This window comes from Hippocampus guttulatus, chromosome 11 (genome assembly GCF_054856545.1).
Source record: "Hippocampus guttulatus isolate MCC_2025c chromosome 11, RoL_Hgut_1.0, whole genome shotgun sequence".
In the NCBI taxonomy this organism is placed as follows: domain Eukaryota; kingdom Metazoa; phylum Chordata; class Actinopteri; order Syngnathiformes; family Syngnathidae; genus Hippocampus; species Hippocampus guttulatus.
Genome location: NC_141271.1, coordinates 4,213,558 through 4,230,050, shown reverse-complemented (window position 1 = coordinate 4,230,050; position 16,493 = coordinate 4,213,558). Strand labels below are relative to the sequence as shown.

Below are 16,493 nucleotides of genomic sequence, written 5' to 3'. Positions count from 1 at the left end.
TTTTTTTTAGACATTAAAAAAACATTTGTTTAAAAACAGAAAAAAGTAAATAAAATTACATGGTCTAAGTATAGTTTTTAAAAAATTGTATAATGTACTATCTCAACAGTCACATGGTGACTACTGAGCGGACTAAATTTCCCGTAGGACTGATTGGACAAGCAATGCAATGTGATCATCTGCAGCCAGTGATGGCCAAGCGAACGTGTCATAACTAATTGACATCTTGAGTCAGGTGTGTCTTAACCTCCATGGCAGAGGCTCTGTCGAACCCCTGAGAGCGATTTGCCGAACACCTAGGGTTCGATCGAACACAGGTGAAGAAATACTGGCTTAGACAAAGGCGAGTGATGGTCGATTAACATCATTTCTATATTTAGTATTTTGTTCTATACTCAACAATTACTGTTGCCTGTGACTACGCCATTGGAAAAAAAAAAACGGCTCCAGGGATCGGAAACAGATGCGCATGAACATAGGTAGATACAACTTTTGTTTCATGTGCTCTCATTGATAGCACACATTGTGGCATTGACAATACTGTAAAACCCCAAGAGAATCAATGAAAAATGAGGAAGTGACAACTTAATTTTCAATGTCCACGCATAGCCTTTGGTGAGAAAGTCACCCCTGCAGACATGATCACCACAATGGTACATTAGTTAGCCAGGCTGCTACTACGTGCTGGTGTTATCTCGTCGTCACGTCGGTGATCCGCTACCTTATTAATAATTAAAGAGCTAGTTGCTCTATAATTTTTTTTTTAATTCGAGCATTATTTTCTTCAGAAACATTTCTTTTCTTAGATTTATCCATGTTCACCGACAGTACAGGGGGGTCGAAAGGCTAAATGAACTACTGTAAGTGCCGCACATGGGTGGTTGTGACCCAAAATTTAAACATGACAAAAGTAACATCATTTTCAAATTTAAAATTGCATCAGAAAAACAAACAAGGTAAAATACAAAATAATTTCAATTATTTACTTATTTTCCAAAGTCACAGAGGGCCAGAGCAGAAGGATGAAAGAGCTACGTGTGGCTCTGGAGACATGGGTTGCAGACCCTTCAGTTAGTGTTTCGGACAAGCCTTGGTCCCTTAGACCGTTAGCACTTCTTCCCCCTTCAGTCACCCCAACACCTGGCTCACTCATCCAATCAAAAAATGGTACTCAGACAACTTAGCTGCCTCACAGACAGAACCTATTGAACGGGAGCAAGAATCCACATAACACAATCTGTAGCAGAGTCACTGCAATACATCATTGTAAATCATTCTCTCGATTGCAAAACATGATTCTTATTTTTGAAATGAGAACAATGGGCTTGAAGTTGTGTTATATAAATCAGAATAAGTTATATTGTGCTGGGTATCTGTGAGGCAGTGAAGGTATCACTGTGATTTGATGAGTGAGTCGGTGAGTGGGGCAACTGGAAGGTGGGGTGCATATGTCTATGATGGGCTGAGTGAGCTTGTGCTTGGAGAAAGCATTGTCTTGAAGGCTTAAGACCAAGTTAAGTTGACAAATGAAAATGTCTAAATGGCATCAGTGATTAGTTCGAATTGAACGACTCAACTGGCAACTTAGCATCGACTCCGAAACATCTGTCAGGTAGTGAAATGAAGTCGTTCAAATTCTTGGACAGACTTTTGCCATGGCATCACTGCACTTGTTTTGCTTTACTTTCCCTTTCTAAAAGATTTCAGATTTTCCTTCCAAATTAAGTTGTAGAGCTTATTGTTCATATTAATGGTGAAGAAAATATTTGAAATGATTAGAAGCGGTTTGGATCATGGATGGAGATTTTTTTTTTCACAGCACAAAAACCTGCCATTTGAAGAAGGGTGTGCAGACTATTTATATCTACTGAACATAAAGTTGCAGCTCTTTAAAGCTAAAGGGCTAAGAACCAGAGGCTGTTTTTCCCACTTTGTAGTTACCACTGTCACTGTTGTACTCCCAAATGGTGCAACTACTGACATTTATGAATATACAAATTGAGTTATTTTGTGTGTCTTACTGAAGGCGATGTGTGTGGCGTCCTCCAACGGGTACCCTCGTTTGGCGGTGCTCAGTACACTGAGGCCAACGGATGACATCGACAGTTCCCTTGTTTTAAGGAGAGACGATCACATGTCAATGCTCATTTTTCATAAGCTTTCTACTTTGTAATACAGTGGAACCTCTGAAGTCCAAGACATTGAAGAAACATTTGGAGTTAGACTAAAATGTTCAAGGAAAAATATGCCTTTAATGTCATACAAAGTTTGGACAGGGAATAGCGTGACGGCAGCACACCTCATTTGAACTCATTTCCTCATTTGAGCGTGTTTGGTGTTTTGTTGCACTTTTTCTCCTAGACAAAACAGTTGAAAAAGAAGAATACCTACCTGAAATGTTGGAGTCCTAAGTAGTGTATTCATTTAAAGTAGAAAAGATTGAGGTACTATTAAATATTTTATTGATATACCGCTTCATTGATAAGATAGTTGGTGAGGATCGGCAGCAGCCATGATGAGAGGTAATCCGTTTCAAATTAGGTTATTTTGCTTTAGTAGTTTGCTACTTCCTGCTTTTGTTGCCATTTAGTTTGGCTTGATAGGTGGTATTAACTCGTCTACTTGTGAATGAAATGTAGACTGCTTTGTTCGCTGCTTGCATTAGTCACCGGCAGTCTGGCTGACATGTCAGTGTTTTCAAACGTTTTATTCTGGGACATTTTACATTCTATTGGCACTTAATGTCTATTTCTATGTATACTTAATGTTAAAAGGTGCATTAAGAAACGTTTACTACCCCTGCTCATTTAGAAGTTAAGAAGTTGAGTGTTTCATTACTTTTAATGTATGACTATCATAATATTTGAAGGAATGAGACAATGTGTAACACAATCCGTTCGGTGATGCTGGTTATTGTTTGATCCAAATCTGAATTGTTTAAGGCTCAAATTTTTGGGAATGTAAAATATTGTTTAACTGCGATGCAAAGTTAACATTTTTACATTAACTGTCACAGAGGTGGACGCGTCAGACAATTTTACTGGTTCGCCATTAGCCTGCGGCTGGCCGACCCGTCTATCAGTGTTAGTCCTTCATTATTTCAAGCCGAACCAAAACGGTAATGTCAGTCAATCACTCCGTTATCATTATTTTAACCATGGTTGCATTGCTAAACTACAGTTCGTTACCACTATTTTTAGGACCGTCAGATCCTAGGCTCCATCTCCTTTAGGAACGTACAACTTACTACATCACACACATTCAGAGAAAAAGCATCATGTATCTACCCCGGTAAAGAACCACACCTCATACTGACGTCCACAATCGTTTTATTGCTCATCCATTATGGAACACCATAAAAACTAAAACAAAGATATTCCATCGTATTTATACAATCAATATTAGCAATCATCTCCTTGACTCAAACATTCAATAAATAAACAAAATGCCTTGTGTGCCTTGTAACCCAGTAGTTGTCTTGTCTTGTCTACTCAGCGATCTCAATATGTCTCTCTCTGCAGCATTTATGACCCAAATTGGAACTAATTGTTTAAATATACTTGAAATAAATAATTTCACCAAGATTTAACAGACCATAAAGGTTTATATGCAAATAAATGCATATACATAAAATAGACGCAAATATTGTAGGTTATGTTGTCATGGCAACCGACCAAAGGTAATACAAGTACAAGCGCACCTGCAAAGCTGTGAAGCGCAACACTGTCGATACAGTAATATGACTTTAATTTAATCCTTCTTGAAACATGAACAGACATTTGTGGTGATAGTAATAATTCGGACACACAGACGGTGCGTTTGTGTCAACAACATGAGGTCATCTTTAGCAGACGTCTCCATCCAATGACAACATTGAGGAGTTATTGTCGGATTACCGCAAAACATTTCTACCTCCTCTCTCCTCGATGGAATTTCTGGTGGAAGGTACAAGCATCTAAAAAGAGGAGCGAGAAACTAGGAAAGGGCAATCAGAGGAATGAGATGAGCCCATAGTTAATGCAGTTCGTTAAAAGCAACCCCGGTCTACATTCACCTCCTCGAACAAAACACACAAGACACGTGGCACGTGTTTCTATCAGTCATCAGCGAAACAGTTCTTAGTCCAGTAACTCTCAGTCATCAGTGCTGGACTGAGAATGTCCTTTGTTACCGACTTGTGTAGTGACATGTCCGATGACGCCTGAAAACCTGTTTTCGTTGATGCTTAGTCTGTCAGTTTATTTTTCCAATTTCCTGTCATTCACCAGCAAAATGGGCATCTGTCAGTGACAGATTGACAGACCTTCCATCAGTGACGGAAGGCCCACCTCTGAACTGTTATAAAAGTGTCTTTGAGATGCTGCCAAATGCAATGGGAGAGAACAAGCAGGTGCTTGCATAGCAATACTGTTACTTTGTTGAGTTTTTTACACAATGCTAGATTGAACAAAATCTTGCGACATTTAATTAATTGGATTGCTCATATCGGGGACACAAATGTTTTCCCATGTTGGCATAAGTTGTTTTTGCTTCCATTGTTATCACACAGTGGCATTAAAAAAATGTCCAAAAACAGTTAACAAGTGAAAGATATTTGTGGTTAATCCTGTAAATCGCTTTCTGACCTCAAGAAACACATTTAATTTCTAAAACGGACAGATGGGCCAGGAAATACTTGAGGAGAAAAAAAAAAAGTCTTGAATTTAAATGTTAAACATAAAACAAAAAACATGTTCAAATGAAATTAATTTAATTATAAACATGGCCATTTTTATTCTGAAGTGAATTTAATTAAAAATAGGTATTTTGAAATACAAAATTAATGAATAAATTGAATACAATTAACCGAGGTGAAGAAATTTCCCACTGGGCCAGATTACAGAACAAAACTGGCACGAAGTGTCCCACAGGCCACACTTTGCCCACCATTGCTTTCGCTGAGCATGAAAAGGAAGTATCACAAGATTTGGTGACGTCATGCCTGATGACGAGTCACACATCAAGTTTGGTTCGACTCATTTTTTTCCTGTAACATCTGGGGTAAAGTCAACTTTAAATGTTGGGCGGTAATTATATATATATATATATATATATATACTGTATATATATTTTCTTCTTTTTTATATCAATCAGTTTGCGGTTCTTACGTGGCCAGTTGCAGGATGTTCCTGTAGCAGCTGTACAGCGAGCTCTCTGCTGCTGTTCTGTACTTTGCTTTGTACTTTGGTCCCACTGTGTGGATGATGAACCTCGCTGCCAGGTTGAAGCCTTTCGTATGCTTCGCCTCTCCTGTGCGACATCCTGCGCAGGAAACACACAATAGGGGAAGTACACACATATAGACACAACACCTGTACAGTCCAAAGTTAGCTCAGCATTTTTCGAACACGAGAATAAAAATGTGTTAGGAACCTTTAAGTTTGAGCAGCTCATCTTTCAGCTCGGGCCCTGCCAGCTGATGGATGCGCTCCGATACAGGGTTCTTGTCGTTGAGCAGTTCATTGCTGGTATTTGTGATGGCGGTGCAGTTCAGCAGCGCTACATCACCAGTGCTGTGGGCAAGAAGATAGCAATGTGATTCTTTAGCTTCCAAGGTCATTTCTTCACACACAAGGTGTTATGTTGAAAGCAATTGTTCTTCACCAACGAGTAGTTTATAAATCAGTGTCAGGAGTAACATTTACATTGTTGTAGAGTGATAATTGTTTTTAACACGACGAGGTGAGAGAAGTGAATCTGACAATCCAACTTCTGGGATGCCGTCGCTGGGTGAACCCCAAAGGAGAAATATTTTGCTTGGTTCTGTGTAAAGAGCAAATACGGGAAAATAATGGATCTTCTGTTAAGGCTTGGATGCTCAATGAGGCTTGGGGGCACGGTGGTCACCATTCATGTGTCAGGAATGCAAGCATTCCCAACAAGGGAACAGAAAATTTGCAACCACAAAGGGGTGCTCACACTGAGTCAGCCACCAAGCTGAGCAGCACACGGATCAGGTGATCTTCTACAAAGACGAATTATGATGTGGACTCCCGACTGAGCAACATGTTCCTTGAATACAATGGAACCTCTATTTAATAGACTTTTGTTAGTTGGTTTCTAAGGTAGCATGTAAGCCAGTAATGGTGGAAGAAAATGTCCCTGGCAGTCTGGAGGGACATCACAGAACTGGTCTGAATTGGAAACTCAAATTTTCGTTAAAAAGATGCAAGTGCATTAAATCGGAGCAAATCGTTTCATATTGAAATATGTTGAGATCCACAACGAATCGTCTTTTACTGGAGAGATACTGTACAGCAGTGGTGGCCAAGCCGCGGCTCGCGAGCCGCATGCGGCTCTTTGGCTGGTTCAATGCGGCTCCTGGGCTTTCAAATAACAAGCGTCGAAAACGCCTCGTCGTTGGCGCTGCCATTCAAACAACGGCACTAAATACACAGAACTAACTACGTCAGCCTATCATCAATCCCGTTACTTGATTGACATACAGGGCAACCAATCAGATGACAACTGAATCACCGCTCATGCGCAAACAACGGTGCTTAGCGCTAATGATTGGCAAACAGGGCAACCAATCAGATGACAACTGTATCATCGCTCATGCGCAAACAACGGTGCTCGGCGCTAAGCGCTAAGCTCATCAGCTTTCAAGGTAGGGGTGCCCAATACGTTAATACGTTTGTGTGTTTCGATTTCGTTCGTGTTCAGTAAAGCAGCCATCTCGTTACCTCTGCGTCCCACGTCCTAGATGCACAATTTTCCCACGGGAAGCACAGTTCCAAATAATGTGCGTTTTTGGGACGCAAGGAAATTTCTCAGTCAAAACAAAACAAAACAAAAACTACGAGAGACGCACACACACACACACACGCACACACACACACACAGGCAAGCGATCCCGCGGCCGTGCAGCAGACGTGTTTATGATTCGTCAAGTACGGATGATTAGACAATTAAGGATGGAAGAGACCTGCTTTTGTTCTTATAAGCCTCCCCTCTCTCTATCTTTCTCTCAGCCACACGCACACGCAAGGACACACACACACAGACACACACACACATAAACTAGCACGCATCGTAAACAACAGACACTGATTAAAGATCAAGGGGTGTCCAAAGTCGGTACTCAAGGGCCGCTTGTCCTGCCTGTTTTGCAGCTCTCCCAGGAGCAACACACCTGATTCAAATCATCAGGATCGTTCTAATGCCGCTTCAGAGCTGGCTGATGAGCTGATCATCTGAATCAGGTGTGCTGCAGGCGGGAGAGCTGGAAAACAGGCAGGACAGTGGCCCTCCAGGCCCGGAGCTGGACATGTCTGGGCTAATCGCTATGAAAAATATTATGAAACAGTATTGGTTATTCTATAATTTACTGGTTGTAGCATGGCAACTTTAGGGATAAAACATTCGTCACAACGTGCAGTAATGCTAATGTTAACTGTTGGTAGAACTAATGATGACGTGTGTTAGATTCTTTCGTCAAATTGATATTAGATTACACTTGCATCGTTTTGGGAAGAGGATGTCAAGCCACATCAATACTTACCTGTATTAATGATTACCAGTAAATTAATCTTTGCAGTGTGAGATTGGAAAAAAAAATACTCTGATTGTGTGGTATGTTGAATTCCATCCATCCATCTTCTACCGCTTATCCGGGACGGGTTGCGGGGGCAGCAGCTTTAGCAGGGAAGCCCAGACTTCCCTCTCCTAGCTACTTCTTCCAGCTCTCCCCGGGGGATCCCGAGGCGTTCCCAGGCCAGCTGGGTGACATAAGGGGTGTTCACACGGCACACATTTGCTCCGGCGCTGCACCGATGTATTTTGTTGCGATATATTTTGCACCGCAGCAAATTGTGTGGAGCGTTCACACGTACAAAGCCGCTGAGCGTGTCTGCACCGGCACAGCGTCGGTGCAGCCCCACTTGCGATCACACGGCAGTTTCTGCAGCGGAGCAAAACGACAGAAAACAAATGAGCTGTCGTGTTGGTTCTTTTTAAAACGTATACACAACTCAAGCGACTACTGGACAGGCACGTCCTTCTCCTTCTCGGTCTCCGTGCCTTCTGCTCGAGAGTGACCGCCCCCGAAAACGTAAATCAACTTCAATGACACTCAGAAAAGCAAATACGTAATGCGCCAAACAGAAAATCAAGAGAGGAAATCAACAAATAAATTATATGGGGGGCGGGGGGTTGTGGACACACAACAAAGGAACAAACTACACAAACAACTCCGAGACAGTCCAGTCTCCTACAAAAGGAAAGATGTTACCAGCCAAGTCTTGTGTCGTTATTAAACAAACACATGACGGAAGTCCGACAGAGCGCGAAAGCAACGCATTCTCGCCGTACGTAAACTCTTCACAAGCATTTGCTCTGGAGCAAATTTAACCCAGTTGCGTTCACACGTGCAAATTTACATCGGTGCTGCTTCGCTAACAACCAAATTTTTAAACCACCTCCCTGAGGTGGATCAAATTTGGTCCGGTGTAAGCTGTTTTCCGGGGCTACGCCGGAGCTAATTTGCACGTGTGAACGCTCTACTGGGGCAGCCCCGGCGTAGCACCGGACCAAATCTTGCCGTGTGAACACCCCTATAGTCTCTCCAGCGTGTCCTGGGTCATCCTCGGGGTCTCCTCCCAGTGGGACATGCCCGGAACACCTCACCAGGGAGGCGTTCAGGAGGCATCCGAATCAGATGCCCAAGCCACCTCATCTGGCTCCTCTCGATGTGGAGGAGAAGCGGCTCGACTCTGACTGAGCCCCTCCCGGATGACCGAGCTTCTCACCTTATCTCCAAGGGAGAGCCCGGACACCCTGCGGAGAAAACTTTTCGGCCGCTTGTATCCGGGATCTCGTTCTTTCGGTCACGGCCCATAGCTCGTGACCATAGATGAGGGTTGGAACGTAGATCGACCGGTAAATTGAGAGCTTCGCCCTTTGGCTCAGCTCCTTCTTTACCACGACAGACCGATACAACGTCCGCATCACAGCAGACGCTGCACTGATCCGTCTGTCGATCTCTCGCTCCCTCACTCCCTCCTGCCCTCACTCGTGAACAAGACCACAAGATACAAGATCTCCTCCCCAACCCGGAGGGGGCACTCCCCCCTTTTCCGACTGAGGACCATGGTTTCAGATTTGGAGGTGCTGATTTTCATCCCAACCGCTTCACACTCGGCATATTTTGATCCATTTATTTTATTGAATAAACCTGGAGTACACAGCTACTGAATGTTCATTGTTAATGTATAGTTTTCAAACATTTACCCTTGAAACATTATACTTTTGAGTTTCAGAATTCTTGATTATGAATATCAGTCAAAATATAAAAATGGGTTCCCATGATGAAGGTTTATGGAACCCAAAATTAGTTACCGTGGTTTACCATTGGGTAATCCGACGGAACCGAAAAACGGTTACCGTGAATTTCTGAAATCCTCAGGCCTGCTATTGAATTATTTACATTTTTGCAGCATTTGTTTATAATTGTATGTATATTCATTAAATTCTTTAAAAATCAAACGATGTAATTTTTAGAGCTGTCAGTTTAGCGCGTTTTTATTGGCATTAATTTTAATGAATTTTAACGGGATTAAATTTTTTTTCTCGCGAGATTAACGTGGCACACGTCACAGCGGATGTTACGTTGCTCTATGAATAAACCAGAAACAAAACAACAAGCGCGCTGCACAGGTCCACGCACGTTTGTTTTGCCAGCCACGGCAGCGCGAGACACCGAAAATGGATACTTTATTTTATGAATGGAAAGTTGGGAGATTGTTCCACTGACAAGACCAAAGTTACCTATATGTTTTGCAGTCGTAAACTGAGCTATCATCATAGCACGTCGAGTCTGAAATACCACTTAATGGCCAAGCACACAGCTGACGCGAGTACTCCGCCCCCTCGTCTGAGACAGACAGCGATGGATCATTTCAAAGCGAAGAAAATGGATGACATGACGAAGAACAAATTTGCTGAAGCCATAGCTAAATGTATGGCTACTGCATGCAAGCCTGTCAACATTGTCCACAGCTCGACTCAAGTTGAAATCATTCGCATTGCATCGAACGACTCCACAACGGATTGCCAGTGAGAGCCTCCATTACAAGCTGTGTATAGAGATTGTACGTAGCGGAGAAGGCTAAGGTACACCAAGCGGGAGAAGACACTGTTTCGGGAGAGAAATAAGAATAAAGAGCAGGTAGCCTGTCAAATACGATGTATGCCACTGACGCGACTGTTACTTGTTTGGAACTATTTTGTGTGGAAGGTTACCGTGTTCCGTGTCCATATAAATAAAGCGGGTGGAGCTTCTCCGTGTTTGTCTGACTGACGGTGCGCTTAGTAGACACGTCGAGAGTTCAGCGGTGCAGTCATAGGGATCATACAGAAAATAAAACGTCTCCGGTGTTGTCATCGAACCAAGTGTAGTCATCCGAAATGATGTCTGCACAAAACCATGGAGAGACTCCCGCGCAAGAAGGACCAACAGAATCAACATAGCCTGACTGCTGTGTTCAAAGCAAACTTGAGAAAAACGAAGTATGCAACCATGGCTTAAATCCACTACAGGCTGAGTACTATTTTACCTTAGATGTGCTTAAATGTTATATTGCTCTGTTTTGATTCCATAAAAAGAGCTGTTATAGCAGCTGTTATGTGACAAAATATTTTTTTAACTGTTGTTGATGGACAGTAATATTGTGTGAGAGATTATGTGTGAATAACTGCTCCAAGTGAAAAATGTTCATGTAAAATCGAAATTGTTATTTCAGTAAATATTTGCATTTTGCACATTGAAAACTGATTCATGATTCCATGTTGATGAGAGCATTAAAAGGGGGAATAAATAGGACAAAAAAATATAAATGGAAATTCAGAAACGATAAAAAATGCGTGAGTAATCATGATTAATTTTTTTATGAATTTGAGTTAATTATGACAATTGCATTTTTAATTAGATTAAATATTTTAATCGTTTGACAGCTCTAGTAATTTTCTGAGTTTTTTTCCCCCACATTCTGTCTCTCATGGTTGAGCTTTACCCATGTTGACAATTACAGGCCTTTCCAATCTTTACAAGTAGGAGAACTTGCACAATTGGTGGTTGACTAAATACTTATTTGCCCCACTGTATACACACATATACGGTACATATACATATACAGTATATACACACACACACACATATACACAGTGAAACTCCTCTGCAACGAAACCTACATGGGCGAAAATACCCCTTAATGTGAAAACATTTTCAGGCATGTAAGCCATTCCCACTTTTCTGCTCCCCCTATGATGAAAAATCCCCCTGTTCCATTGTACGAAATGTTTTTCTCTGCTCTTGCCTCGCGACCAGATACACTACAACGAAAACAAGCCTTCCGCAAAAGTCTAATCCAACCTCAGCCAACAGCGACCTCTGCTGCTTCGCTCCGAAATTGCAACAGCAACCACCACACTGGTTTACACATGCGCAGTCGTCCAGGAAGTATTTCGTTGCATTGCTAAAATGGCTACAAAACGGACCTTTGGATGCCAAGCAGCTGAAACAAGAAGAGCTCTGACACTGGAAGAGAGGGTAAAAGTGATCAAACTGAAAGATGGAGGAAGCAAAATAAAAGACATTATCCAAGAAATTGATGGAAGTGAAAGTGAATGCTGATCGTAAATGTCACCATTTCTTTCCCTTTTTTTCTCTTTGTGCACAACTGTACATTGGCTATACATACAGTACTGTACAGTATGAAGTGTCTTTGGGATTCGGATTGTTTGATTTCAAAAATCATTGATTTAAATTCCAATTTAAATCAGCTGAAGATTAACAAATCAATACTTTTATTTTCTATCAATTATTTTTTTGCCAAATGGATAGAAAATTTGAATGTTGCTTTACAACATACAGTATATATATGTGTGTGTGTGTATGTGTATGCCCAATGTATGACGGTGATGACATGGCGTGTGTGCGCGCGCACGCACACATGCACACACACGCCGAGGAGGGCCATGTCATCACCGATGACAGCGATGCAGTTACCAATTCTACTTCATAATCCCACTTCCTGGTTTTAAGTAAACCAGAAACAGCCGGCTGCCGTAAAGTACAAAAAATACAGTACATGAGCATGCATGTATGGTACAGTATTGTGTTTTACAACAGCACTTACAATTTCATATGTATGGATAAAATAAGTGAAGTTGTGGTAAAAAAAAAATGTATACCGTATGTTCCACACTAAAAGGCGGCGCACTGGATTATGAGGCGCACCTTCAATGAATGGCCTATTTTGTAATTTTTTTCATATATTGGACGCACCGAATTATAAAATGCAATCTACAATGCATTCACTTGATAGAGCTATGCTCAAAGAAATGCAAACAGAAGAATCAGATGTCAGTAAAATATAGGAGACTGGACTGTCTCAGAAGTGTTTGTTATTTTTTCCTTTGTTGTGTCTTCACAAATGAGGAAATCACAAAATAAATTCTGTAGGGGGGCTATAGAATTTATTTTGTGATTTCCTCGCTTGATTTTCTGTTTTGATGCATTATTTTCAATTTTTGTAGTTTCATTGAAGTAATCGTTAATTTACATTTTTCGGAGGCAGTCATGAACGCCTCTCGAGTCGAACAGAAGAGAAGGCACGGAGACGGACAAAGAAGGACCTGTATCTGTTGAGACTGTGAAAACCATTAATAAAGTGTACATTTTAAAAAACCAACACCACAGCTCTCCTTTTTTCGGAGCTGCAACAAAAACTTATTTAATAAAGCAGCGACACAGTTCACTGAACCAACAACAAGTTATAACATTGACTCATTAACGTTGAACTTGCCGCCATTCTATTTCCGTGTTCTATTGCATGTCTCCAGCAAGGAGCCATTTTGGGTTGACATATTACCGTAATGACCATACACAAGGCGCACCGGGTTTTAAGGTGCTTGTGAGCTTTTAAGAAAATCAAAGACTTTTAGGTGCACCTTTTAGTGTGGAAAATACGGTAAATAAATAAAATTACAAACCATAGGCACATATCGGTCTATTCAAGTGAATGAGAACGAGACCTATTTTTCAATACACCCATTTTTCTCCGCAAGATGTCAGTCAAGTCGTTACAGATTGCTATAATGAGGACGTGAGCTACAATAAAGACAAAAATGGGTATACATTAATTGACAGGACTCACTGTCATTCAACTAAATGAACCCATTCCCTTGAACAGAGATGTGCACAAGCTTCACTTATTCTATCTTCATATGAAATGGTAAATATAAAAAAATAATGTTGTAAAACACAATCTGTGTATCGTATACTGCGATTGGCTGGCAACTGATTCAGGGTGTCCCCCGCCTACTGCCCGAAGACGGCTGGGATAGGCTCCAGCACCCCCCGCGACCCTAGTGAGGATCAAGCGGTTCGGAAAATGGATGGATGGATGGATGTATCGTATATACTGCCCATATGTTCATTTATATTTACTTATATACTTCTCCTTTTCATGACTTTTGCTGCTGTGAATTGGGAATTTCTCCATTGTGAGATGAATAAAGGTTTTCTTATCTTATCTTACACCGTCTTGTCGACAGGCAGCTGTGTCTCTCTCGCTTAACCCCAGAAATGGATTTTTCCCTCTGTGAAAAAGCTTCTTTTGATGGTCTATAATTTGTTAAGTTGCCACATCATGTATCTGCTATTCATATTTTGAATTGCCACAAAACCACTGGCTAAGATCCGGCCACTCCTGAATTCTGTGGCAGAACACTACATACTGCAAGTGTGCATGGAGGGTTGCACAGTTCAGTTGATCTTGCTTCAATTTATTGATCCCAGTTGTAATGAAGAGCAACTGAGGCCAGGCCAGGCCAAGCCGAGACATCCTAGCACATAATAGAAAAGTGCCTTTAGTGTCGTCCAAGTTTTTAAACACTCATGCCATCTTTTTTCAGTTGAGTTGAGTGATAAGGCTAATCAGGGAGTGTGTTAATATCTTGAGATGTTTTTACCTTTCTCAAAACAAACATGGCGTAAAATCCATATGAAGCTGCTAAATATATGTTAGTATGTTTTCAGTAAGACTCACAAGAGGATGATTTTGCAGTTTATGTCTGGCCTGAAGGGGAAGGGCGAAGGGAAGGACTGCTGGCTGAGCAAGCTGTCACTCAGATCCTGCGGAATGTGCTCGCCATCCACCTCCAGCTGCTGCCACGTGGGGAGGGTCTGGATGTCCACAAATTGAGAGCGAGCACCCAAAGGATCCATCCCCTCGGGCATCCCAGGTTCACACCGTCACGAATTGGTCCGAATTGGTAACACAGGAACAAACTTTAAACAAATGGTTGAACAACATTGCTTATGATTCATTAGTCAGCTCATGAGAACTTATTCTTCCAGCCATCTTAGGCTACACTCTTTATTATGCTTAATCCTTCCAGGCATTTTGTTTCCAAAGACTACATTTACATCTTACAAATAGACCCACCTCACAATTTATGCAACAATCTGTACACGTCCAAAACAGCAGACTATTCATGGCTGAGATTTAACACGACGATTGCACCTGTTACTAAAGCAAATTTGAGGCATAACTTTAAATGTCCTCTTCAAAACAAATGTTAATGTGTCTTCTACACGATTTCCCCGAAAGCTCTTGTGAATCCATTCACGAGAGAACAGTGGGCAATTTAAAGTTTCCATTTACGTACCTCAGGTCTTGGAGTGGCTAGAGAAAGTCAAATATAAAAATAACGCCACCGCAACAATTTCAGTTAAAGACTCAACACGCACTCGAAAATTAAAACGAATGTGTCAATTGACGTGTTTTTTTTTAACCATAGCCATCATGCTAGGAGTCACGTCAGTGTAATTTAAAGGCAGTCAATACCCCAATCTACATCCGGCTTTCAATTTCAAAATACAACTGATGTCTTCTCATCTTAAAATAACGCCGTGGATGTTTAATACGCTTTAGAATAATGTAAACGAAACCTATACCTTAAAATGGTGGATTGAATTCAAATAGTTGTTCTTGGAGCGTATACTGCGCTCACCCATACTAAAATCATATGTTCATCTGACGTTAAATCGCTTTTATTTTGTATAGGCACTGCTGTTTTGTTTACGTTTATTTCACTTTTCTTACACAACAGGCACTTCCTCTTCACTGCAAGTCAGCTGAATATCCACGCTTTCACCGTGATTGTGGAAGTTATTGTTCTTTATCTCCTACAGCCACTTCTCTGAACCGAAGTTAAAAAAGTGGAACTTACCCCGTTTGTCAATAATAGGCTCTTTTGAACTACTGGTTGTCAAAAACGCATTTCTTTTGGGACAACCAACAAAAGTAAGAGAATGAAAGTAACGAAGTATGCAACGCAACATACCATTTAAGATAAGAAAGCCTTTATTAGTCTCGCAATGGAGAAATTCCCAATTCACAGCACCAAAGTTATGAAAGGAAGAAGCCGAACAACAAAATATAGGAGCTGCTGGAAAGGCAGCCACTCTTGCGGCGCCATTTTGAAGTCAAAATAACAAAAATAATACAACACAACACATAGGACACAGACAGTCGTGCAATCTTCACCACTTTTCTGCATACACGTTGTTGTCTGAAGCAGTTATAGATGAAAGAGGAGAGGATCAAAGTGTCCTTTCACCAGTGGATCGGAGACGTCATGCTGAAAATGTGCACACGTCTGCTACAAGCTAAGTTTTGAAAGCAAACACGAAGCTGTAGCGTCCATTGACGAAAAGAGATTTGTTCACTTCTCCTGTCCCACGTAATCCGCTTCAAACTCCAAGCCGCAACTCCGAGTTCCACATCCGCATCGGCGCTTCGCACTAACACTCCTTTCTTCTCATCGTCGGCACCTCAAGACTTACATCCATCCAGCCGCAGACCGTTCAACAGCACCAATCTCTCCGCTGAACAAAGCGGGGCTGTGAAAAATGCTGCCCATTACAGGCGCAAGACACAAGCGCCCCAGGACTGTCCAGCAACGACAGTCAAATGGCGCAGACATTCCTCCCAGTCAAAAACAGTGCTGGTATACCCATGCTGCCGAGAAGGCGCAACCACCGAGCACAGAGTCTCTTCCTTGATGAATGTCGTGGCCAAAAACTGCTGAAAAAAGTCCACATCAAGTCCACACGACGTAACAACAAACACAAAGTGACAAAACAAACACAAAAACAACAAAAAAAGCAAGGCTCATGAGAGCACTTGCTGACGGCTGCCTACTCGGGCGCCATCTTGACTTCTTCTAACAAACAGACGAAACATTAAAAAGAAACAAATGAAACACAAATTACAATAATAATAAATAGGTAAATACATACATACATAATTATAATAATAAACATGTAAAAAACGGGTGGAAATCTTTTCTAATTAAAATTTAAGAGCTCCCTTCATATGTTGGCATTTGGTTTACCAGAGGTCCAGAATTTTATTCCCTCTTGTTGCACAACCTACATACTGAGT

General features: G+C 41.5%; 1 protein-coding gene across 1 annotated transcript in view; it reads right to left on the bottom strand.

Moving 5' to 3' along the window:
* Positions 1-14,874, bottom strand: part of gdap2 (ganglioside induced differentiation associated protein 2) — a 46,692-nt gene extending 31,818 nt beyond the window's left edge. The window contains exons 1-5 of the mRNA XM_086123705.1: positions 14,713-14,874; positions 14,091-14,332; positions 5,413-5,552; positions 5,148-5,301; positions 2,022-2,110 (exon numbers count right to left, since the gene is read on the bottom strand). Of these exons, the coding sequence (XP_085979831.1) occupies positions 2,022-2,110; positions 5,148-5,301; positions 5,413-5,552; positions 14,091-14,281 (574 nt within the window). The 5' untranslated portion in view covers positions 14,282-14,332; positions 14,713-14,874. The remainder of the gene's footprint in view (positions 1-2,021; positions 2,111-5,147; positions 5,302-5,412; positions 5,553-14,090; positions 14,333-14,712) is intronic.
* Between the last annotated feature and the right edge of the window lie 1,619 nt (positions 14,875-16,493).